The sequence below is a fragment of the Cetorhinus maximus genome, chromosome 23 (assembly GCF_964194155.1).
Source record: "Cetorhinus maximus chromosome 23, sCetMax3.hap1.1, whole genome shotgun sequence".
Lineage (NCBI taxonomy): Eukaryota > Metazoa > Chordata > Chondrichthyes > Lamniformes > Cetorhinidae > Cetorhinus > Cetorhinus maximus.
The window spans coordinates 10053310-10078202 of record NC_135901.1 but is presented as its reverse complement, the minus strand read 5'-3'; the positions used below and the strand labels follow the sequence as shown (position 1 = coordinate 10078202).

Below are 24893 nucleotides of genomic sequence, written 5' to 3'. Positions count from 1 at the left end.
ACTGGAATAGTGGAGCAGGCTGAGGACAGAGGTTGGAGTGAGAGTAAGGTAGAGAATTAAAATGGCTGGTAACAGTTTTTGTGAACTATTGAGGAAAAAACCCATTGTTCCCCTCATCTTTGTCATAGCACTACTATCCGTTTTTAGCATGCTTGTTACTTCTGTGGTGAGTGAGGAACCTAAAAGCTCTTGAAGCAACGTTCTCTTTGCGTTTTTGGAAATTTGAATTGCTGAGCAGCTCCTTGTCTGTCCTTCCACTAAACAAAATAGGGTGGCTCTGAATGTTTCCAGTGAGCTCAGAGACTTTTCCAAAACCATTAAAGATTCTTAGTAAATGATTCATGGAATAACATGTCCAAGAGGAAGAAGGCTATTTGTGTTGGTTTATTTGAAAGAGCTACCTTTTTTGTCCTGTAATTGTGACTGGTAGTGCAGAGTCGATCCTCCTTTAATATGACTAATGTTCGTTGGAGCTGTTGGCCTCCAGCCTAAACCAGAAAACTGATTCGAAATTGAGATAGAAATGGTTTGTGGGAGAGGGAAAGTGAATGTTTGGTGTCTGTAATTAATTTCCAGTCCCTTTTTAGCACGATGTAATCTCTCAGTTGAATAATGCTGTCTTGGTGGAGATATATGTTAAATCTAAATGTGCTAAGCACTGCAGTGATAGATTGATCAGGCCACTGAGCAGCTTTGCACAATTAATTTGATTTGAAATGCTATTGATTTTCCTGACAAATAACGATGCTCATTAATTTGAGTTGCTAGTCTAGAGTTCTGACTGAGTTGTAATGTTACATTATTTTACAGTGAAAAATCTGACTTTGTTCTAAATTGGATATTCTGGCTTGTTTTTTTGAGAATCACCCAATCATGTTCCCTAGTACTTAGCTTTTAGATGCTGACTGGGGTCTTTAAACATATGAATGTGATTATAATAGGTTTCCATTTATGGGGGAGACCAGATCTAGGGATCATCAATATAAGATTGTGACTAATAAATCCAGTGGGGAATTCAAGAGGAACTTCTTTACCCAGAGAGTGGAGGAGAATGTGGAACTCGCTTCCACAAGGAGTAGTTGAGGTATTTAGTGTAGATGTATTTATCCATCTTTCCCCTTTAAATACATGAGGGAAATGGGAATAGAGGTATACTGAGTTAAGTGGGAGGAGGCTTCACTGGAGCATTACCACTGGTGTGGGCAGGAGGGGTTGTATTAGGTTTCCCTATGTTCCAAAGAAAATATTGATTGATATATTCTCTAGATTCTCAATGATAACTGGGATAAAGAACTGCAGCTATAAGGATAGGCTGGGACTCTCTTGGAGAAAATAAGGCTGAGAACAGACTAGATAAGAGAGATTCAAGATCCTGAGGGGTATGGACAGGGTAAATAGTGAGAAACTGTTCCCACTCAAGAGAACATCAAGAACTAGAGGGCACAAATTCAAAATAATTGTGGGAAAAGGAGTAAATGTGGTGAGGAAAATGTGTTCACCCAGAGGGTGGTTGGAGTCTGGAACGAACTTCCTGAAAGGGTGGTGGAGGCAGGTTCAACTGAGCTATTCAAAGGGAAATTGGATTGCTCCCTGATAAGCGTGCGAGGTTACAGGGATAAGGCAGAGGAGTGGGACTATGCAGAATGCTCTTTCAGAGAGCCAGTGCAGACACAACGGGCCAAGTGTTGTCCTCTTGCACTGTAAAGATACTTTTGGCATTGTATCATAGTATTTCTTGGATTGATGTGCAAATCAAAAGGTTGAATTTGAGTGGATTGTTTAGTTCTATGCTGTCAGAATTGACTTCCCCTGGTCAGTGACCCTGATAGCTTGCTTGAGATCTTTTGAAGCAATGATTTACCCGCGCACTAACATAGACAACTGGTCATAGAGGGCCCTGTGCCTTGCGGTTGTCCTCTCTACATCCGAGTAGAAATGGGTTTGGTTGACTTCTTGCATATGGGACTTGCCTCCATTAGATGTAATTAATCCTGCATTTATTTACACTGCCGTCCAGCTGAATGCTCGACCATCACCGTTGACCATCTGCAGGCTGAACAGTTTCTGCATTTGTACAGCACGGGGAGGCCGTTCAGCCCACCCTGCATGTACTGACTCTTATCTGATTAGTTCCGCTCTTGTGGTGTCCCCTGTAGCCTTAAAGTTACAGAAATAGGAATATTCGTTTTAGAATCTGTTGCTGCCATCATTTCACAAGCGTTTTTTTAAAAAAAAAGTTTCTCGTGTTGCCACGGTTTTTTCAGCAATCCCCCGTTTAAAATCTAACTCTGCTGCCATTGAACGGTTTGTGATTTTTTTTTTAAGAACTTCAATGTCCTCTTAAGCTTCTCCATTCTCAAGAGAGCAATCCCAGCTTCTCCACGTTGTACCTGTAAGAGGAAAAGCTGATGATACTGATTATACCAAGGACTATGAACACAGATTTTAGTTAAGAGACGGGGTGTGGAGGAAGAGGAAGAGGAAGAGGAAGAGGAAGAGGAAGAGGAAGAGGAAGAGGAAGAGGAAGAGGAAGAGGAAGAGGAAGAGGAAGAGGAAGAGGAAGAGGAAGAGGAAGAGGAAGAGGAAGAGGAAGAGGAAGAGGAAGAGGAAGAGGAAGAGGAAGAGGAAGAGGAAGAGGAAGAGGAAGAGGAAGAGGAAGAGGAAGAGGAAGAGGAAGAGGAAGAGGAAGAGCATTTTTATTTTTTAACACCGCGAGGGGCGGTGGAAGTGGGGGGTATGAATGATTTCAAAAGTGGTGGCATTTTTTTCCCCAAGCCTCCGTTTTGATGTGATCCAATTTTTATTAACCACTCCACAGCAAACTCGAGGGTAGAATCGGAGGAGTTTATTTTACACGTACAAAGCAGGGTTTGCCACACCACACACCCCCACCCACTTTTACATTCATACAAAAGAGGGATAAAGGAAGAAGTACAGGGCAAAGACCACAGAAAATAGGAATTATTTCATTGGAGTCCAGAATCAAAGGTCCAATGATGTATTCCTTTCAGAGTCGGCAGGTTGAAGACTAATCCTGGATAATTCAATTTTCCAGTGCGCAGAACTTCTATGATGAGATTAATTAGCTTTGTAGGCACTGGTGCAGTAATTTCCAGTAGAAACAGTGTAGATGGGGACTAGGGCCATTTAAACTTGGACAGAGTCCTGGCTCTGCTGCCACTTCTTCTATGGAAGATAGCAATCTGCTTCGCAGCTCCACAAGGCAGGGTAACTGGTTCTCCCAGCTAGGGTGGTGGGGGAATCATGTGATATGACTCCCACTTCTCCACTTTGGTTCGGACAAAGGATTTATTTATATTCCTTAGTCTGGATTCTTGATGGTTAATGTTTCAACCATTAATCATTTCCAAGAGGTTTTGGGGTCCTTTGAACCATCAGACTGGTCTTCTCTGTTGGCCAGGCCTTGGCCTTAGAAATGTAATTGGTTTTTGTACAATTCCCTTGGATTTGATCTTTGCAGTCACAACAATCATTGGCATCTCTTCAGAGATAACGAAGTGGCAGCTGTTCTAAGTGCCAGGAAGTTACTTTTTGAGTCGGCCAGCAATAGCTCCAGTCATTTGTAAGCCTTCATCCAGGTTTTTTCAAACATGTAATTTAGCCATTTAAGTTTCTTAAAAATAGTGAGATCTTGGCTACAGGACAGCAGAATATGCAGGACTACAGGGGAATGGCACTAGCTGAATTGCTCAGTTGACAGATCGAATGGCCTCCTTGTGTGACAAATCTTGTCGTTGTATCTAGCAGACTAGCACGCAAGAGATTAAAATCAGGCCTCCATCTATACAAAGTGACCTATCTGTTTCCTCAAGGCCTGAGAAAAAGGTGACTTCCCTCAGTTGGCATTGAGTTAAATTTTCTTATTCATTCATGGGGCGTGGGTGTCATAATTAACCGCATGTAGGCCAGACCAGATAAGGACAGCAGCAGATTTCCTTCCCGAAAGGGCATTAGTGAACCAGATGGGTTCGTGGCCATCACTAAATTTTTAGTACCAGATTTTTATGGCGTTCTAATTCCACCATCTGCCATGACAGGATTTGAACCCGGGCCCATACAGCATTGCCCTGTATCTCTGGATTACTAGTGCCATCCATTATGTGGCACCTCAACTCCCTCTCTCCTCCCACGTGTGTTGTTTGTGGGTCTAAGAAACGGAAGGAGGACTCTTGGAGCTCATCGGTGTGTTCATTATTTGTTCTATGCTGTAGATTAGATTCTAACTCTGGTTTATTTTTCTCTCAGTTTACGAGCATGGATTTGGAAATTGCGGGGATTATAGGAAGATTTTCAGATGCCATGAGCCGTGGCGGGATATCCAAAGTGGCATCTTTGGTGAAAGCTGAGAGGAGCAGATTGGAAAGCGTGACGGTTCATGTGGCGGTCACCGGGACCCCGAGAGTGGGGAAGTCTGCTTTCATTAATTCAGTCATGGGTTTCAAGGATGGCGAAGATGGCGCGGCACCCACCGGCCCCGCCCAACAGGTGACAAAGCCGGCGCCTTACAGCCGGCCGGGGAACCCCAGCTCCGTGTTTTGGGAGCTGCCCAGCGTTCGGGGACCCGGCTTCTCGTCGGGCCACTACCTGAAGACGGTGGAGGTCGACAAGTACGTAGGCTTCTTCATCCTGTCATCGACGTGGTTCACGTGGGAGGTCGCAGCCCTTGCCAGCGAGCTCAGGCGGATTGGCAAGCAGTTCTACTTCATCCGCACCAAGATTGACTTGGGCCCTCCTGGCTACAGGGAGAAGAAGTTCGTTGAGGACGTCCTGAATGTTTTCACCGTCGACTACTTTGCAAACCTGGACATTGAATACGCGATTGCTCACTTCTTCTGTGTCTCCTCCCACCAGGTTGACAGGTTCGACTTTCTGGAGTGCGTCCAGGCTCTGCAGAGAAATTCCTCTCCTCCACTCCAGAAACACGCCCTGCTGCTCTCCCTGCACTACTTGGCCAACAAGATGAAGCTCAAGGACTCCCTGAGGGAGTTCATTCCGGTGTCGGCGATCTACAGCTGCCTCATCAACCCCATCCCGGTCGAGCAGCTGCCTTACCAGGCCAATGTCCACTTTCTGTACAACGAGATCCGGCTTTACCGCGTCCTGTTAGAGCTGGACTACCCAGCCTTGAGCAAAAGGGCCAAGCTGATTCGCCGGCCGACCTTTGTCCTCTCGGATGAGATCCAGACCACGATGGCGAGAATGCTGACGGAAAAGGGCGTCTCGGTGGAGCTGCTGAAGTGGACGAAGATAAACGTGTCAGTCCCGCACAGCTACGTGAAGTGGATTCCCTTCCTCGAGACCCTGCCTGGAGGGAAGCTGTCTGGGGCTTCCACCATCCGCTTGTTGGATACCATGCTGCAGAAGTTTACGGACGATGCCTACCGTGTTCAGAGGAAAATGGAGGATGTACTGAAGGGTGAATAACACTGTTTGAGGCCCAACAATCTAATGGTGTTTGGTACACATGAAGGGAGAGGAAACCTCAACTTCAGTATCAAAGGCCAACGTTGGTATCCTCTGGTGGGTGACGCGGCTTAATTCCCTATTCTTCTCCTCCATAGTCTGCAATGTAACCTTTGTTGCAGAGGCATTCCATGCTCTGCCAGTCCAAGATTGTTAATGCACAATGCCTTCTATTCAGATACAAAACATAGCCGTTTCATCGCAAGACCTTCACCTGTCACAACTAACTAAATGAGATTGGCTTGCAGATGAAATTCTACTTGGCAGTCCACATGGGCATGGGCCAAAATTGAAGGCTAGGCACTACAAGACTCGTATTTCACTGGTAGCTGGTAGCTGCCATGTTAGGTGGGTGTGAGGTTTTGCCTAAGCACATTACTGCAACCCTCCAGCTGTTGTCAATGCAACATATTGACTGACCCTCTTTGTCTGAATGAGCAACATACAAAAGAAAACACATCTGGGTTAAGTTTAAGCTGTATTGTACATCCAAGTGTTGATGCAATATTGGGGATCATTTCTTCTATCCTTCCCATGTTAAAAGTAGCAATAGCTCTTGTAGATGTTGTAATAGTAAACACCATCATTTAACAGCCAATGACCGTCTCTGGAAGCCCTAGTGTAGATTTAATTGCTGACTCTCCACTTTTAAAGATGATGGGCGTGATATTTTTGACTTAAACCTGAGTCCAGTGTGGTTGTCGAGCAACACTTCAATTTTTAAAAAAAATTGAACCTTTGTTTCAAGCACATAAACACTAATTGAGGCCAATATTTTGGCAGAATGGCTGACTATTGACGGCACTGCTTTGTTTTCCTCTCCTCCCAACAGGAGGAGGTAGTAGAAACTTGTCACTGCAGGGGGAGTTGGTGGGTGAAAGGCCAGGATTCAATAAGGAAATGCCAAATGTGTGCAAAAGAAATGAAAGATGTGATTTCTGAGCAATGCAAGTAAACTCACTTTTTTTGCTGAAAATGTAAACAAAGCTGTTTCTTGTACGGATTACAGCTGAGTGAGTCTCATTTTATTTCACGAAAGGAATGCTATTGGGAGTGTCAAAATTCGCACAACTTAACGTTTCAGTCTATTTCCAATTGATAACTGAACTCACTACGGTTATTTGAGGAACTTCAGAATTTAAATAAAATTATTAATGTGTACAGTGACTGGTATCTGACTTTGCAAAGTAGCTTTAGTGAAGGGATTAACTGCAGTTGAATTTTTTAAAAAAAATGAATTTATAAAAAAAAAAGCTTCAACATTTTGTTAACTGCTGCATGAAACCTGTTTGTCATCCACTTTTTCATTTTCCTGTTGAAGAATTTCCTGTAAATACTGATTTCATAAATGCAGGTTTGTATGTGGGTCATCAAAGACTTTTGTGTTAGAGCTGTCTGTCACTCGTGAGGAATTGATTTATTAAAATGAATAACTTATGCAATTTATCCTGGAGTCAGCTACCTTGGAATTTTTTTCTCTATGATAACTGTGTAGTTATGTTTCTGTAAAACTGGATTAGGTATACACACGTTCCCAAACCCTGGATAACTTTAAAAGCAATTTTTGTTTAGATTTGCAGCATAGTGAAGCTATTTGGCCCATGTCTGTGCCAACTGGGATTGGTCCCTAGCCTTGTGGGTTACAGCATGACACGCAGATTTCCAAGTGCACTTTTTGGGGAAGTGGTGGTGTAGTGGTATTGTCACCAGGCTGGTATTCCAGAGACCCAGGGTAATGCTCCGGGACCTAGGTCCAAATCCCAATGGTGAAATTTGAATTCAATTTGCAAAAAAAAAAAGTAGACCCCATGTCTGACCATTTTTCTTGTTGTAAAGTCCCATCTGGTTCACTGACCTTCAGATGTCCTTGTCCTTATCTGGCCTACATGTGACTCCAGATCCACAGCAATGTGGTTGACTCTTAATGTCTGAACAAGGTCAATTAGGGATGGGCAATAAATGCTGACCAAGCCAGCGATGTCCACTTCCAATAAATGTGTATAAAGTTGCTGTCTGTACCCATCACATATGAATTTCTAAAAATTCATTCATGGGATGTGGGCTATGCTGGCTGGGCCAGCATTTATTACCCATCCTTAGTCGCCCTTGAGGGTGGTAGTGAGCTGCCTTGAACAGCTGCAGTACCTGTGGTACAGATACACCCACAGTGCTGTTAGGGAGGGAGTTCCAGGAGTTTGACCAATGACAGTGAAGGAATGGCTGATATATTTCCAACTCGGGATGGTGAGTGACAATGATGGCAACTTCCAGGTGGTGGTGTTCCCATGTGTCTGCTGCCCATGTCCTTCTAGATGGTGGTGGTTGTGGGTTTGGAAGGTGCTTTGAAGGGGATTTGGTGAATTCCTGCAGTGCGTCTTGTAGATAGTAGCAGCAGTGTGTACCATCAGTGGTGGAGGGAGTGAATGTTTGTGGATGGGGTGCCAATCAAGCGGGGCTGCTTTGTCCTGGATGGTGTCGAGCTTCTTGAGTGTTGTGGGAGCTGCACTCATCCAGACAAGTGGAGTATTCCATCACACTCCTGACTTGTGCTTTGCAGATGGTGGACAGGCTTTGGAGTCAGGAGATGAGTTACTTGTCACATGGTTCCTGGCCTCTGACCTCTCGTAGCCACAGTATTTATATGGCTAGTTCAGTATCTATGCCCATCTAATCCTTCTGCCAATGACATTAAATCTGTCTCCTGGTTGTTGAAGGACACCAACGTTCCCCTTGGTGAGGTCAATCTGTGGGCAATGGTGGGCAGGTAGCAAATGATCCATTCAGAGGGGTGTCTTCACTTGGTGTACCTTTCTCTTTGAAGGCCAAGTGACAGGTTCTGTCTCGGGCATTGCACCATGAAGCTGCCAAATGACATTGGGGATTGTTGCCACTGGCCATTTGTGGCATAGCATGCCAACCTAAAAGAATTGACTCCCAGGTGCAATTGTCGATGGTTAGGGCCTTCGTGTCATGGCTACAATTATCCCTGAACCATTGCTTTGGTTGTCCACTAGTAATTTGGGTCCATGTACCTTGCTACACGGAAGGTCCTTGGGAGTGTGGCCATCTTCCATTGTTATAACCACAGCCGGTGTTAATTGCTGAGCAAACCAAATCTCAGGGAAACTTGTCTTATGGACTATACCCTTTGTTTTGTATTCTGAAAACAAAGCGATGTACTGATCTTAGTAAGAAGTCCAGTAATGCTTTTACTTTTATTTCTTAAAATCCCAAAAGTTTTATTAGCAACAATAAAAGGAAACCTAAACACACAAGATTAGTTACACCATTAATGTTAGTTTTTTAAAAAACATTCCCCAAAGAAAGGAAAATTCTACTTGGTCAATCCTACAAGTAAACACCTCCCAGGCAACACCTCCCAGGCAACAGTCCCTTTATAGATGGTTAACTATAAAATCCAGTAATATTACACAAGGTGAAGTGTTGTAGCTTTAATAAAGGCATAGCACATGACCTCTAACCTCTTCCACTCTACGTTGGAATCCACTTCAGAATAAAACTGCTTGTTGCAGCCCAGGACTTTTCTGTTGACTGAATGGTCGGTTCAAATGGCAAACTATCCGGGCCCAGAGCTCCAGCTATCTCTAATCCTAAACTCTTTCCCCTTCCATCCCAGTTCCATTGTTCTCACACCTCTTTGAAACTCAAATCCATCCACATATAAAATATTTTTATGTTTCTGCCTTGTCTTTGCTTTTGGGGTCAATAAAATCTACCTATGGAACTCCCTGCGAAATGTAAAGATGTTTTTTGGCATCTCTGATTCCCCTTTGATATTCAAACAAACTCTCAACTTCTCGAAAAACGCAAATTTTAGATCTAACCTAGTTACTTGTCCCTCAAGCTAAACACCGCTATCCTTTACATCTTTCAAAACCTCAAGACAACCTGACTCCTATTAATCTCCTACATGCACCTGTGCGAGTGTGCACCCACTGACTCTGTTTGAGTACCAACACACTTAGGCAGTCCTCTCAAATACAGAGCTCCTGAGGGAAATGGGTACTTCATATCCACTCTGCATCATGGCCCTCTTCATTACAGATAAAATGCCTAATTTTGTACACTACTTACGTTCTACTCCTTGGTCTCCTCTGTTCCAAAGAAAGCGAAATAGGTAACATTTCCTTTAGTGGAAGGGCCAGATTTAAGGTGAGATCGCAGCCAATAAATTGCGTTCCATTTTAGATAAGAAGCCTGCGAGTTTGAAGTGGGTGTGGAGGATTCTGACGACTAAACCTCAAATATTTGCATATTGGCGAATAAATAATATTATTACCAAGTTGGTGAGTCCCTCTGGGTATCGTCTATGCTAGCAGAATGATTTAATATGCTACACAATCAGCACATTTGGCATCTTGACTTCCCAACGTATGGTGTGGTTGGGGGGGAAAAAATCTTAAAATGAGTCTCAAATATCCAACCATCTCTATGCAGAATCCCTCAAAAGCATAATTATGCGTAATTATTCCTGCAGTTTATTTTTTAAACTAAAAAGGCCATCCAACCCCAGCTTCCTCTTCCCAAGCCAGTATGCCCAGTGGTGAGGCGCAAATCACTCCAAACCCACTCTGTTACGCAGGACAGGTCTTTCATATGCCTGATACCAGACTCCGGAAGCAACTGCTGTACTCAGAACTCAATGGAGGCAGGAGACGCTTCAGTGACACTTATTTCCCCCCCTTTCCCACCCCCCAAGTAACACCGACTCATGGGAGTCCCTGGCTTGTGACCGACCAAAATGGATGGAGGAGGTTCTTTTGTGGAGGTGAAGCCCAGGTGTCCGAGAGAGCGCGCAAACCCGTGCACGAGCCATCCGCCCCACCCTTCAATCTCCAGCTGCCTCTGCATGTGGCACAGTCTGCAGATCGGACGCTGGGCTTCTCAGCCACCATAGAACCCATCGGACTGGAGTGGAAGCAAGTCATCCTCGAACCTGAAGGGCTGCCCAAGTAGGAGATGTTAAATCACTACACAAATAATCACCTCCTTTCAAAATAAAGTTTCCCCCTCTAGCATTTCATTTAAATAGTTTTGAAAAGTAATGCACGCACTGACGAGGGTTGAACCAGAACATTCAGTGACTCGTCTGTCTCAGTGCCATTATATTCCAGCTGCCAAGGAGCCTTTGATATATATTTAGACAGTGAAAATACAGCTGTAAGTAAATGGATATTGAGTCTTAAACCCAAAGTGCTGAAAGAGGTTGAGACCTTTTGAATGGAAACTCCGATGGGGAATTCGGGAGAAACTTCATTTCCCAGCGAGTGGTGAGAATGTGGAAATCGCTACCACCGGGAGGAGTTGAGGTGGACGACATAGATATGTTTAAAGGGAAGTGGAGAGACATTAGAGAGAAAGGAACAGAAGGATGTGGTAAGGGGGTGGGAGGAGGCTCATGTGGAGCAGAAATACTGGCATGCAGCAGATGGGCCGAATGGTCTGTTTCTGTGCTGCTGTCGTGTAGAAAAGTCGGCCCTTTCAAATAAAAACCCTATGGATAAATTTAATCATGTGAAATGCGTAATTTTTTTAAAGCCTCAATTTGTATGCTAGAAGTTTTAATGAGTTGAAAAAGCAAATGGAAATTTGTGTAGAAAGTTTTTGGATATATGTAGGAAAAGAGACTTTAACATTTTGTTCAATAGTAGGGTATAAGGCCACAGATGATAGTCAATGAGCCATTAGCACTTAGAAGGGAGGCCATTTGGCCCATCGAGTCCATGCTGGTCCACTGTAGAGCAATCCAGTCAGTCCCATTCCCTCTACTCTATCCCCGTACCCCTGCAAGTTTCTTTCCATCAGGTTTCCACCCAATTTCCTTCTGAAATCATTCATCGTCTTTGATTCCACCACCCTCGTGGGCAGCGAGTTCATTACCACTCGCTGTGTAAAAAAGTTCTTCCTCACATCTCCCCCACATCCCCTGTGCAAAACCTCAAGTCTATGTCTCCTGTACCTCGCTCATGGGAACAGCTTTACTTTGTCTACTTTATCTAAACCTGCCCTAATCTTATTCACCTCTAACAGTGGAGATGTTAACATTTTTTCCCCATAGGAAATATTGACATGATTGGAACATTAGAACATAACAAATAGGAACAGGAGTAGACCATTCAGCCCCTCGAGCCTGCTCCGCCATTCAATAAGATCATGACTGATCCTCTTGTGTTTCGATTTCCACATCCCCATCTAACCCTGGCAACCTTTGATTCTCTTGCCTCACAATAATCTGTCCACCTCTGCCTTAAAAATATTCAATTACTCCGGCTCCACCATATTCTGAGGCAGAGAATTCGAAAGTCGCACAACCCTCTGAGAGAAAAAAAATTCTCCTCATCTCTGTCCTAAAAGGGCGACCTCTAATTTTAAAACAGTGCCCCCTAGTTCTGGACTCACCCATAAGAGGGAACATCCTTTCGACATCCACCTTGTCAAGGCCGTTCCGGATCTTGTATACACTTCAATCAAATCACCCTGATTTTTGAAAACAAAACCTGACTGTATATCCAGCATGGCTTGTTGGCTAGCAGCCTGGCCGCAGGGTCAGAGGTTGTGGATTCAAGGCCCAGTCCAGTGACTCGAGCCCACAAGCTGGGCTGACACTCCTGATGCAGTGCTGAGAGAATGCTGCACTGCCGTATGAGGCTTTCAACCGAGGGCCCCCCATCTGCCCTCTCGGCTGGATGTAAAGGATTGCAAGGGTACTATTCCGAAGAAGAGCAGAGGAATTATTCCTACTGTGCCATGAGCATTTATCTCTTGGCCAATGACACTGAAAAAAGCAGTAATCACATTGGTAATCCGACAATGCGACAGTGCTTACACTTCAAAAGTACTTCATTGACTTGTAAAGTGCTGTGGGATGCCATGAAAGGTGCTTTATAAAGGCATCATATCTACCAAATTGTTTAGAATAGATAAGAGTTGTGTATTGCTGAGGAGACATGCTGCGAAGATTTTCGTCTTGCACTTAGCAGATTGGTCAAGGTGTTACTTTGGACAATGCACCAAGGGAACTGTTTCCCCCAGGCTTTTGTTTAATTCAAAAAAAGGCGTAATGCCTGGACATGTTCCTTTTGCCTGCAGAGGACAGGTTCCTGTTTCTGAATATATGTCGCTTCTGCTAAATCTTCTTGATTGGAACTCGTGTCCCCTGAGCGTTAGCCTGGACCGCTGGATTACTAGCCCAGTGACAGTACCACTACACCGTCATCTCCCCGAAACTCTTTGGGCTACATTTAAGTTTTTAGTGGGTGGTTGCACCTCAGGAAATTTTAGTGACTCTTGATGGCCTGTGTTGACAACTCTTGTTTGGACATGGAGGCAATTATTTGGCCTTGATCAACCATCCTGGCGTTGACCGTTGATTAACTTGCCTTCGATATTTCCCCCAATTTTTCAGCAATAAGATGAGGTTATGTTCTTTTTTAGCAAGCTTAATGCCTTTTAAGGAAATATGTCCTCTTTTTCAATCCTCTTAATGCTTCTTAGGAAGATATTTTCCTTTTTTCCATATCTTAATGCCTTTTAAAGAAGATATTTTCCTTTGTTCAATTATCTTAATGCCTTTTGAGAAATGCTCTCTTCTTCAGTTATCTTAATGCCTTATAATATGCCGCCTCCATGCATTTGAGGAGATATTTGATCATCTTAATGCCTTTTAAGAAGCTTTTCAAAATTCTCCAGATTTTGGGAAGGTTCCATTAGATAGGCATAGAGCAAATGTGATTCCTTTATTCAAGAAGGGAGGGAGACAGGAAGCAGGAAAGTACAGGCTCGTTAGCTTAACATCTGTCATAGGGAAAATGTTAGAAGCTATTATTAAGGATGTTATAGCAAGGCATTTAGAAAAACTCAAAACAATCAGGCCGAGTCAACATGGTGTTTTGAAAGGGGAATCATGTTTAACCAATTTATTGGCGTTCTTTGAAGGAGCCACATGTGCTATGGATAAAGGGGAACCGGTAGATGTACTGTACTTAGATTTTCAGATGGCATTTGATAAAGTGCCACACAAACGCTATTGTGGAAAATAAAAGCTCGTGGGTGTAGGGATGTATTGACATGGATAGAAGATTGGCTGGCTAACAGGAAACAGAGGGTAGCCATAAATGGATTTTCTCTGGTTGGCAGGATGTGACGAGTGGTGTGCCGCAGGGATCAATGCTGGGACCTCAACTTTTTACAAATTATGTAAATGACTTGGATGAAGGGGCAGATGGTTTGGTGGCTACATTTGCTGCCGACACAAAGATAGGTAGGAAAGTAAGCTGTGAAGAGGACATAAAGAGGGAGACATAGATAGGTTAAGTGAGTGGACAAAGACCAGGCAAATGGAGTACAATGTGGGCAAATGTGAAATTGTCCACTTTGGCAGGAAGAATAAAAAAGAAGCATATTATGTAAATAATGAGAGATTGCAGAGATCTAAGATTCTGGATGATCTGGGTGTCCTAGTGCATGAATCACAAAAGGTTAGTATGCAGATACAACAAGTAATTAGGAAAGCTAATAGAATGTAATAGTTTATGCGAGGTGAATTGAATACAGAAGTAGGGAGGTTATGCTTCAGTTGTACAAGGCACTGGTGAGACCACACCTGGAGAACTGTGTACAGTATTGGTCACCTTATTTAAGGAAAAGTTGTAAGTGCGTTGGAAGCAGTTCAGCGAAGGTTTACGAGACTAATACCAGGAATGGGTGGGTGTCTTATGAGGAAACATTGGACAGGTTAGGTTTGTATCCGCTGGAGTTTAGAAGAGTAAGAGGTGACTTGATCGAAACATTTATGATCCTGAGGCGTCAGTGGATGTGGAGAGGATGTTTTCTCTTGTGGGAGAATCTAGAACTAGGGGTCACTATTTAAACATAAGGGGTCACTCATTTAAGACAGAGATGAGGAGAAATTTTTTCTCTCGGAGGGTGGTGGGTCATGAAACTCTCTTATTTGAAAGGCGGTGGAAGCAAGGTCTTTTAATATTTGTAAGGCAGAGCTACATAGATTCTTGACTGACAAGGGGGGTGACAGGTTATCAGGGGTAGGAGGAAGTTACAATCAGATCAGCCATGATTTTATTGAATGGCGGAGCAGACTTGAAGGGTCTTGTGACCTACTCCTTCTCCTAGTTCATATGTTTGTATATGTCCTCATTTTGGTTATCTTAATGCATTTAAGAAGATATGTTCTTTTTTCAGTCATCTTAATGCCTTCTGGGAAGATATGTTCTGTATCTTAATGCATTTTAGAACATTTGTCCTCCTTTCCAGTCATTTGGGAAGATGTGTTCTATTTATCAATAATCTTAATGCCTTTTGAGAAAATATGTCCTTTTTAGTCATCTCATGGCATTTTAAGAAGATGTGCTCTCCTTTTGCGAATGCCTTTTAAGATGTTCTGTTTTTCAGTCATCTTAATGTCTTCATCTTCATGTATTTTGAGAAGATAGGTCCCCATATCCTTTAGCATGTTAATGCCTTTTTGCAACGCATTTTTGGGGAAAGGGGCTTGTAATGGAGGGAGGGGCCGAATAACCACCCCAACCACGTGGTCCTCATTTTGAATTCCGACCGTTGGCGGGAAAGCTCGAGCCGCCCGCCGCCCGCGCGGGGTCTGGAGGTGGTGGGGAGCTGATTGGACGGCGGGCCGCCGCCGCCGCGCGATGGGCGAAGCAGAAACGCCCGCCGTGATTGGTCGCGGGGGCTTGGCGATGGCTGTCCCCGCCCCCTCCCTGCGGCCGCCCCGGTATTTAAGCAGTTAGATGGCGTGGGAAGCGACGCCTTTTGAGGATGTGAGGTAGAGGGGCTGGTCATGGAATAAAGTAGAAATAAAACATTATAAGAGGGAGCACTGTTTTTGAAATAAGGTCACTCTAATCAGGAGAGGCTCCCCTTTGTTTTAAAAAGTGAAATAAAAGGCAACCCGGACCTCATTGGGATGCCAGTTTAGGCAGGGTCAAAGGTCACCCAAATATTGGCCAACTAATGTGGCTCTGACTGCATGTCAGAACTGTTGGACTTAAATGAAAACTTTCCCTCTTAAGAGGAAAGATAGGCTTTAAGAGTTAGGAGAGGTTGTGACGTAGTAATAGAGCAAGTTAATGAAGCGTAACAGGTTGGAGGTAAGCAAGTGACCAGTGGCAGGCTGAAGAGTTGAAATAAGGCAGTAAAGGGTCTCAGAGCACCAAAGGTCCAGATAAGACGAAATGGCAGGAGTTACGTGCACACACACACACACACCATCATCATCATCACACCATCATCATTGCATGTGGGGCAAAAGGGAGAACGGCGCCAATTTCACTTGGGATTCGCCGAGTGCCCCTCGCTCAAAGGGAGCCAGGGCGACGCCCCGGAGCGAATTGCTTTGGCGTTGCACCCTTCAGCCACCTTGCAGAGCCCTGGCCAACGTTGACCCGTGGGAGGATTTGGGTGCCCCACACCCAAAACGCGGTAAGCTGCCCCGCTGGCGGCAGCAAGCAATAAAGGGCGGCGAATGGCATGTCGGCTCTCTCCTTGCGAGGGAGGTGCTGTTTTAAGAGTAAGGAAGTTTTGCCCCCATTATACAAGGCCTTGGCGAGACCACGCCTGGAGCACACGTGCACAAGTTTCAGTCTCCTTAGCTAAGGAGACTTGCCTTTGGTGGGGATGCAGTGAGGGTTCACGAGACTGATGCCTGGGATGCTGGCATGGGGGTGAAACGTAGAATGGCCTCCTTACTCATTCCGTGAATCCCTATGAGAGAGCCGTCCTACGAGGTGAGATTGAAGTAGGGGAGCCTGTTACCGCTGGAGTTTGGAAGAACGAGAGGTGATCTGATTGAAACTTTGAACATTCTTCGAGGGTTTGACGGGGTCGGTGCTGACAGACTGTTTCCCTCCTGCGGCAGTAAAGTCTATAATGGGGGGCGGCGGGGGCGTCACAGTCTCAGGGTGAGGGGTCGTCGATTTTGGACTGAGATGAGGGGAAATTCCTTCACTCGGAGGGTTGTGAATCTTTGGAATTCTAACCCCCCCCCCCCCCCCCCCCCCCCCGCCCACCATCCCCACCGAGAGCTGTGGATGCTCCGTCGCTAAGTCTATTCAAGTCTGTGACTGATAGGATTTTGGGCGCGAAGGGATAGGGCGGGAAGGTGGAGTCGAGGCAGAAGATCAGCCGCCATCCTATTGAATGGGGGAGGGGGGGCCGGCCCGAGGAGCTGAATGGCCTCTCCCTGTGCTCCTTGAGAAAGTGGTGGCGAGTTGCTGCCTTGAGTATAACTGAGAGGCTTGCTAGGCCATTTCAGAGGGCAGTTCGGAGTCAATCATATTGTTGGGGCCTGGAGTCACACGCGGGCCAGACCAGGTAAGGTTGGCAGATTTCCTTCCCTAAAGGACATTAGTGACCAAGATGGGATGAGTCTGAAGGAGTTCTTCCAAATGACCCTTGTGACACCAGTTGTTGAACATTCAACATTTTGACCGATTTACTGATGACTGAGACAGTAATCTAGAGGTTATTACTTTTGTTTTTGCTTTTTAATTTAGGTCCTAGCTGCTCATGCTCCCTGAGCAGAACCTCTTACACGATAATACCTATGTAGCTGGTACCTACATGAACCACGATAACTGGGCCCTCTCCCTCCCTCTCCACATTACTCTCTAGCCCGAGGAGATGTCCTTAAATCCATTACTGAGCAGGCTGCACAGCATTCGGGACTCACACCCTTGGCTACTGTCCCCGACTGTTCCTACACTCTGTTCTCTCCGCCACCCACCACCCCCAGCTTGAATGGTCCCCTGTAACTCGGTAACATGGTCACTTTGCTCACACATCAAGCTGCTGTCCTCATGGCTCCAAGAACTTTGAATTTACTGGACAAGTGCAAAGTGCTACCTTCTTGATACCCATACCTGTATCACCAGTAGTCACACCCTCCCATCCCTGACCACAGACTAAATCTGATATTATGTAACTTAAGGAGAGTGGCTGCTTGCTGAATCAAATTGTCCAGGCAACTTTCTCCCTATTGTCCAAAGTTCAGGCTCCAGCTCAACAACTCTGAGCTGAAGTTCCTCGAGCTGCACTTACTGCAAATGTTGTTGTTGTGGATCACATTCGTGCCTACCAACGTCCAAATGCTACGGCTGCAACACATCATATCAAGTCAATTCTGATCTGGAAGTTGCTCAATATCAGAGTATTTCCATCATTTTCTATTTTTATTGCATATTTTCAGCATCCACAGTATTTTTGCTTTTCTTTGACCAGGGGAATGTGAGAATATGGAATTCGTTATATTAAGAGTTTGCGAAGCATGTCAGAGCTGGGAACTCATGGGTACAACCACACCACAAATACACCGTCCACCAGCTGTATGTAGACAGGGATTCACTTGGTCATCCCATTTACTGACACAAGAACACAGTCACGTCAGAGGGAGATCATTCAGATACTTTATATGCGCAGAGGGATCTATTCAGTATTTCCACTAGTTAACACTCCAGCTTTAAAAGTTCAAAGCAATTGATATACAATCAATTGGTGATGAGGAGTTGTTTAAATGTTCTGTTTACGAGAAAAGACACACTCGTTCACACCGCCTGCTAAGAATCCAGTGAGTTCACATTTGACATTGAGGGTTTTTTCCTGCTGTTAATCAAGTCCAGGATAGAACTATGGATACTGTGTCAACTGACTTAACCATTTTATATCCAGGGTTCAAATCGTAATCAGACCACAAAAGATGATGTTGTATTCGATGAAACAGGTTGTCAATGGCGGTGGGACTTACCCAGCATTCACCGAGAGGCAGAATGTGCCCTATCTGTACAACAGGCGATTGCTGCGCAGGCGCAGTGTCGCTCTGACTGGAGCATGCGCAATGCAGGTGTTCGGACGGGCCGGTGTCGGAACCGCAGGGAGACAGAAACTGACTGGAGGCGGCGGGTGAGTGAGGCCGAATCGAGCCGGCGGGTCGGGGGAGAGGCTTCAGAAACACCCGGTGTAGGCCGCAATCCCGGATCATAGCCTCCATGTCCCGCGTTTGCAGCTCCGGGGCTTCTTCCCGGTGACAGAGCCGGGTTCGGGGGAAGAGGCTCCGGAGCGGGAGATTCAAAAATTACGGGGAGACCGCGGGCCGCCCGAGGGCTCAGAAACTGGGAGGACGGACACAGGGTCCGGCTAAGACCCACCCGGGAGGGTCCCCCCTCCTGTGTCCCGCCCGGCGGCAGCTGGGTTCCCGCCTGAGACCCTGAATCAGAGACACAGGAGCTGGAGAACTGAACCAAGGCAGAGAAGAGGGAGGGAGAAAACTGGGAGAAACTGTTTTCAGATGCAGGAGTTTGTAACCAGAGGACACAGATTTATGATTTTGACAACAGAACCAGAGGGGGTGATGAGGAGAATATTTTTACGCAGTGATTTGATGTGATCTGGAATGCACACACTGACGGGGTTGGAAGCAGATAAAATAGCAACTTTCAAAGGGAATTGGATCAATAAATGAAGAGGGGAAAATTGGCAGAGTTATGGTGAATGGAACTAATTGGACGGCTCACTGATCTTTGTGACATTCTGAATTTTCCTCTCCTGAGGTTTTAACATTTGATCTTTTCAATCATAATGTGTCTCAAACAGAAGATTTAAAACGTTGGTTTCTACGAGCTGTCAGATCTGTTTCCTGTGTGTCTGTGCAACTTGGGAACTGCAGGCAAGGGTGAGAAGGAACCGATTCTTTTCAGTTCCTCAGATGCACCATTATCACCTCAGATAACAGAAATCTCTGGAGTTCCCCATGTCGTCATTGCCCTCCCCTTGGGTACAACAGCTCTCAGTCAAGTGGAGTCAGTCACACGTGTCTCTGTCATGACATTTCCACTCCTATTTTATCACACACCTCCCTGTGACACTCACCATAACACAGAAACCCAAATATCATTGCTTCCTTACACCTTGTCCTCCTATTACAATCGGATCTTTATTCTGCCTCTTTCCTCACTTAATGTAAGGTTCCCTGCAGTTAAAGTGACCTCTGTTATTAAGAACTGGAGTCGGCCTGTGTGATTATTTTTACACCAGACTCCAGTCAGCCCCACGTGCTGCAGTCGTAACTCCCTTCACAAACCCAAAGAGGAAGAGATTTTTTTTAAGGAGTAGATGGGCACGTCAAACCTGCAATCATGTCCCAGGAATGCTTTGCTGGATGGAGCAACTGCCCAGAATTGTCCCGTCTGTCATTCCCTTCACTCCTTCTGAGTCTAAGAAAATATTCGGCAAAAGAACAGAGACTCCCATTTATAATGACACCAGGAGCATCGGCTCGGATGATGTGGTCGAGTTTCTGGAGGGGGCTTGAACCCACATCCTTCTGACTCGGGGTGAGAGTGCCACCAATTAGTCAATATTGATATCAGTTCCCATTCCACTAGACCATGTCTGTGTTATTACATTAAACCCATCCCATTCCCATTGCAGTGATCCTTGGCTCTGTTATTAGACATTAGGCACACATTGACATCATATTATACTAATAGACCATGACTCACTTACATTGCTAGATGAGACCCAAACTTTGGTTTTGCTGCACTAGATACTGACTGCATTATCATCACATTGGATCCAATGATGTGTTAACTAACACACTGCAGCCTAACTCTTATTATTGGAACAAATACTGTATTTGTTACACTCAAGGTGAGCCAAACCTTTGTTATTCTTCCTTTGGGCCCATCTGCACTCTTACTGTATCAGACCCTGTGTTTGTAATTGTTACACTTATACTATGCCACTGTTATTATTAGAAAATAGCCTGTCTTTTATTCCAGTTCTGGTGTCTGTGTTTATTATTATCACTGGAAACATTTTTCCTGCTAGTTTTCAACTGGAACCTGTTTCTGCTATTTGATTGTCATATTTCCATGTTTTTAACTTTATTATTTAGTCTCTATGTGAATTTCCTGATGTAAGTCACACTGCAATTCAGCCTTTGGTCTGAAAACTTGCTTCTTGAATAAAATACCGTTATTATAGCTCACAGTGTAGGATCATAAGCTCAGAATTACCACTTGGCAGGGTACAGGTGGGTAAACAGTAACTGGGATTGAACCTCACCATCACACAGCACCTTCATGAAAGAAAGGAAGAAAAATCAGTGTTGCATCCCTTTTGATGTTGATGGGCCATATTCTACCACCTGAAGCATTCCGGGTATCATCATCTGCCATTGTCTTCAGATGGTACAGGAGCTAATGGATGGTGTTCAGCTCATCGTGTTTGTACCAGCGCTTTAGTGTAGCTATCGAATTAGTCCCACTCCCCTGCTCTTTACTCCTAGACTTGGATATTTCTTCCTTCAACTATTTATTCAATTCTCCCAAAAATGTTGCTCTTGAATCTGCTTCCAGCACCCTTTCAGGCAGTGATTTCCAGATCACAGCAACACACTGCTTAAAAAAAAGTTCTGAAATCTGTGTCCTCAGATTAGCAATTTTTCTGCTACTGGACACCCTTATTCTTTCAGTTTGTCAAAACTGTTCATGATTTTGAAAACCGCTTTGCATCTTTTTTGAGAAGGTGGTGGTGAGCCATCTTTTTGGCCTGCTGCAGTCCATGGTGTAAGTTCTGGGTATTTTAAGAGTCAACCATATTGCTGTGGGTCTGGAGTCATATGCAGGCCAGACCAGGTGAAGATGGCATATTTCTTTCTCTTAAGGGTATTAGTGAATCAGATGGGTTTTTATGACAAGCAACAATGGCTTCAGGGTCATCATGAGACCTGGTGGGAATCGAAACCCAGCCTCCAGAGCATTAACCCTGGTCTCTGGGTTACTAATCCAGTGACAATACCATCATGCCACCACCACCACCATCCTGCTTAACCCTTTGCTCCAAGGAAAACAATCCCAGTTTCTCCATATAGCTGAAGCCTCTTACCTTTGGTACCATTCTAGCAAATCTCTTCTGCACCCTCTCTAAGGCTTTCACATCCTGTTTAAAGTGTGATGCCCATAACTGAATACAGCACTCCAACTGAGGCATAACCGTTGGTTTATAAAATCAGTATTAACTCATTGAATGTAAGCACACTCAAAATAATTTTTTTTAAATCTGCACTAAGAGATCGCATGGAGGTGTTCACAGGAGGCTTTTAACTGCTGCTACAATTGTATAACTGACATTCAATCCCCAGATAAAGAAGGGTACGATAACATCGTGGTTATCCATCAGTAATCCCTTCTGTCAAGGGTGATTCTTCCTTGTGGATGACTGGGTGCAAGTGATACGTCAGTGTTAGTTGTGTATTCACAGGTGACTAATGTGTCCTATCTTAGCCTTGCAGGCTCTCCTTACAGTGAGGACATGGGGTTTGTTGGCCAGTAGAGTTGGTGATGGATTGTTGACTCGAGCAGCTGCTCTCTCTGTCCCTCTCTCTCAGTGGCTGTTCTTGTTGATTGAAAAGTTCATGGATGATGATTCACCGTTTTGGAGGCAATTGGGAATCTGCTTCCCAAGTGTTTCTGTTAATAGAGCAGAATGTCAGGTAGGCCTTGAGATTGTCTTTGAAAAGTTTCCTTTGGCCCCATGTGAAGAGCCTCCCTGGTGTAGCTCCGAGTACAGCACCTGTTTGTCAATCTGAATTCAGGCATTCTGACAACATGCCCAGGCATAGTGGTTACATTACTGGATTAGCAATCTAGAGGGAATAATAATCTGGAGATGTGAGTTCAAAACTCATCACAACAGTTAGAGATTTTAAATTCAGTTAATTCAATAAATCTGGAATAAAAATCTACTATAAAAGCTGTTATCAGTGATCATGAAATGAATGGATTGTTATAAAAGTCCAACTGGTTCCCTGACATTCTTTAGGATGCCATCCCAACCTCATCTGGTCTACTGGTGACTGCAGACCAACTACAATGTGATGTGTTTGACCCTTTGAAATGGTGCATAAGCCACTTGGTCATATCAAAGCCGCTCGAAGAAAGTAAAATTCAATTGGATTGCAGCGGTTTGGGAAGGCAGGTCACCATCACATTCTCAAAGGCAATTACGGATGGCAATAAATGCCCGCATTGCCAGTGACACCCACATCCTGTGACGAATGAAAAAAAGGAGCTGCAGCCTGTTTCCAGATTACTGTGTTATTGGTATGTGACAGCATAACTAAAAATGCACAACCAGGAATATCCACGAGACAACAATCCTGACAGTTACTCACTGAAAGGATTCACTCAGTCACCCCATCTGCTAAGTTCACATTTGACTGGAGGGATTGGATTCCCCGTCATTGCTGCTGTTCTGGTAAAACTTTGGGGGATTTGCAATTCACCATCAATTCCCTTCTTTTTGGTGGATAATGGAGTTTCTGTGCACTTGGGCTTCTGTATAATTTGGTTCCTAATTTAAAAGCAAAATACTGCGGATACTGGAAATCTGAAACAAAAGCAAAAATTGCTGGAAAAACTCAGCAGGTCTGACAGCATCTGTGGAGAGGAAGACAGAGTTAATGTTACTACGGACTCGAAACATTAACCCTGTCTTCCTCTCCACAGGTGCTGTCAGACCTGCTGAGTTTTTCCAGCAATTTTTGTTTTTGTGTTGGTTCCTAATTTTATTGACTGCCCGACACTCGCCCCAATCCCCACATCTTTGCAAAAAAAACACTCACCACTACCAATTAGGCCATTCTATGGCAAGGAATTTACCCAGCATCCCCCGCGGTGGTGAATGTCCCCTTTCCCCGCCAGAGGAGAGCAATGCGCAGGTGCATTATCGCCCAGTGTTTGGAGCATGCGCCATAATGGCGATGTGGCGTCTTCTGTCTGTCTTATCTTCAAACTGGAAAGGAAATGAAAACACGGAGGAACGATGGAGGCTCCGGGAGGACGGGGAGGGTTTCTAAACACTTTGTAAAGGCTCCAAACCTTGAATAAGACCCTGAGATACCCCTGTTTGCAGCCCGGTTCTTTTTTCCGAAGAAGCGCGTTAACGGCCGCCATTTTGGATCAGCGGGGTGCAGTGCGCATGCGCGGACGTCTTGTTTTTTTTTGGTTAAAAATTTACTTTATTCATAAAATGTCGTCAACCACATTCCAAACCATTTCAAACACACCATTACAAAGGTACAATCAGGTTCAACTTTTACAACATGTATCACCAGGTGCATCAGTACAAACAATATTACAATCATTTGCAGACATTCATTTTGAGCTGGACAGCCCGAGGGGATTTAAGCAGTTCCCAGTCCCTCGGTGCACTGTAGCAGAAAGGTCTTAGACAGCGACCCTTCCCCATTGCGCCTTTGCAGCAGCTGCCCCAAGCTTTAGTGCGTCCCTCAGCACGTAGTCCTGGACTTTGGAATGTGCCAGTCTGCAACACTCGGTCGGGGACAACTCTTTGCGCTGGAAGACCAACAAGTTTCGGGCAGACCAAAGAGCGTCTTTCACCGAGTTGATGATCCTCCAGCTGCAGTTGATGTTTGTCTCGGTGTGTGTCCCTGGGAACAGCCCGTAGAGTACAGAGTCCTGTGTCACAGAACTGCTCGGGATGAACCTCAACAGAAACCACTGCATCTCTCTCCAGACCTTCTTTGCAAAGGCACAATCTACAAGGAGGTGAACAACGGTCTCTTCCCCACCACAGCCACCTCGAGGGCAACGTGCCGAGGAGGTGAGACTCCTGGCGTGTAAGAAGGATCTGACGGGGAGGGCCTTTCTCACCACCAGCCAAGCTACGTCTTGGTGCTTGTTGGAAAGTTCTGGCGATGAGGCATTCTGCCAAATGACTTTGACAGTCTGCTCGGGGTACCATCCCAAAGGATCCACCCTCTCCTTTTCCCTCAGGGCCTCTAAGACGTTACGTGCCGACCACTGCCTGATGGACTTGTGGTCGAAGGTGTTTCACTGCATAAATTTTTCCACGAGGGACAGGTGGTACGGCACGGTCCAACTACTTGGAGCGTTCTGCGGTAGCGTGGCCAGACCCATCCTTCGCAACACCGGGGACAGGTAGAACTTCAGCACATAGTGACACTTGGTATTTGCGTACTGAGGGTCGACGCACCGCTTGATGCAGCCACACACAAAGGTGGCCATCGGTATGAGGGCGATGTTGGGCACGTTTTTTCCAACGTGTTCACATCCTTCCTGTGGTGCCCAGAACTGTACACAGTACTTCAGCTGAGATCTAAATAATGTCATATATAAGCTCAGCATAACCTACTTGCTCATGTAGTCTATGCCCCTATTGATAAAGCCCAGGATACTGTATGCTTTATTAACTGCTCTCTCCACCTGTCCTGCCACCTTTAATGATTTATGCACATATACACCCAAGTCCCTCTGCTCCAGCACCCCCTGAACAATTGTATCTTTATTTCATATTGTCTCTCCATGTTCTTCCTACCA

At 45.0% G+C, this 24893-nt stretch overlaps 1 protein-coding gene across 1 annotated transcript; it reads left to right on the top strand.

Annotated features, from left to right (window-relative positions):
• Positions 1-4275: 4275 nt before the first annotated feature.
• Positions 4276-5445, top strand: LOC144697790 (interferon-inducible GTPase 5-like). Its single transcript, XM_078569786.1, has one exon. The coding sequence runs from the start codon at positions 4276-4278 to the stop codon at positions 5443-5445; it is 1170 nt and encodes a 389-aa protein (XP_078425912.1).
• The last annotated feature ends 19448 nt before the right edge of the window (positions 5446-24893 follow it).

Bases quoted from the DNA above. Each gene is read 5' to 3' on its own strand.
- LOC144697790 (XM_078569786.1), top strand. From the start codon at position 4,276: ATGGATTTGGAAATTGCGGGGATTATAGGAAGATTTTCAGATGCCATG.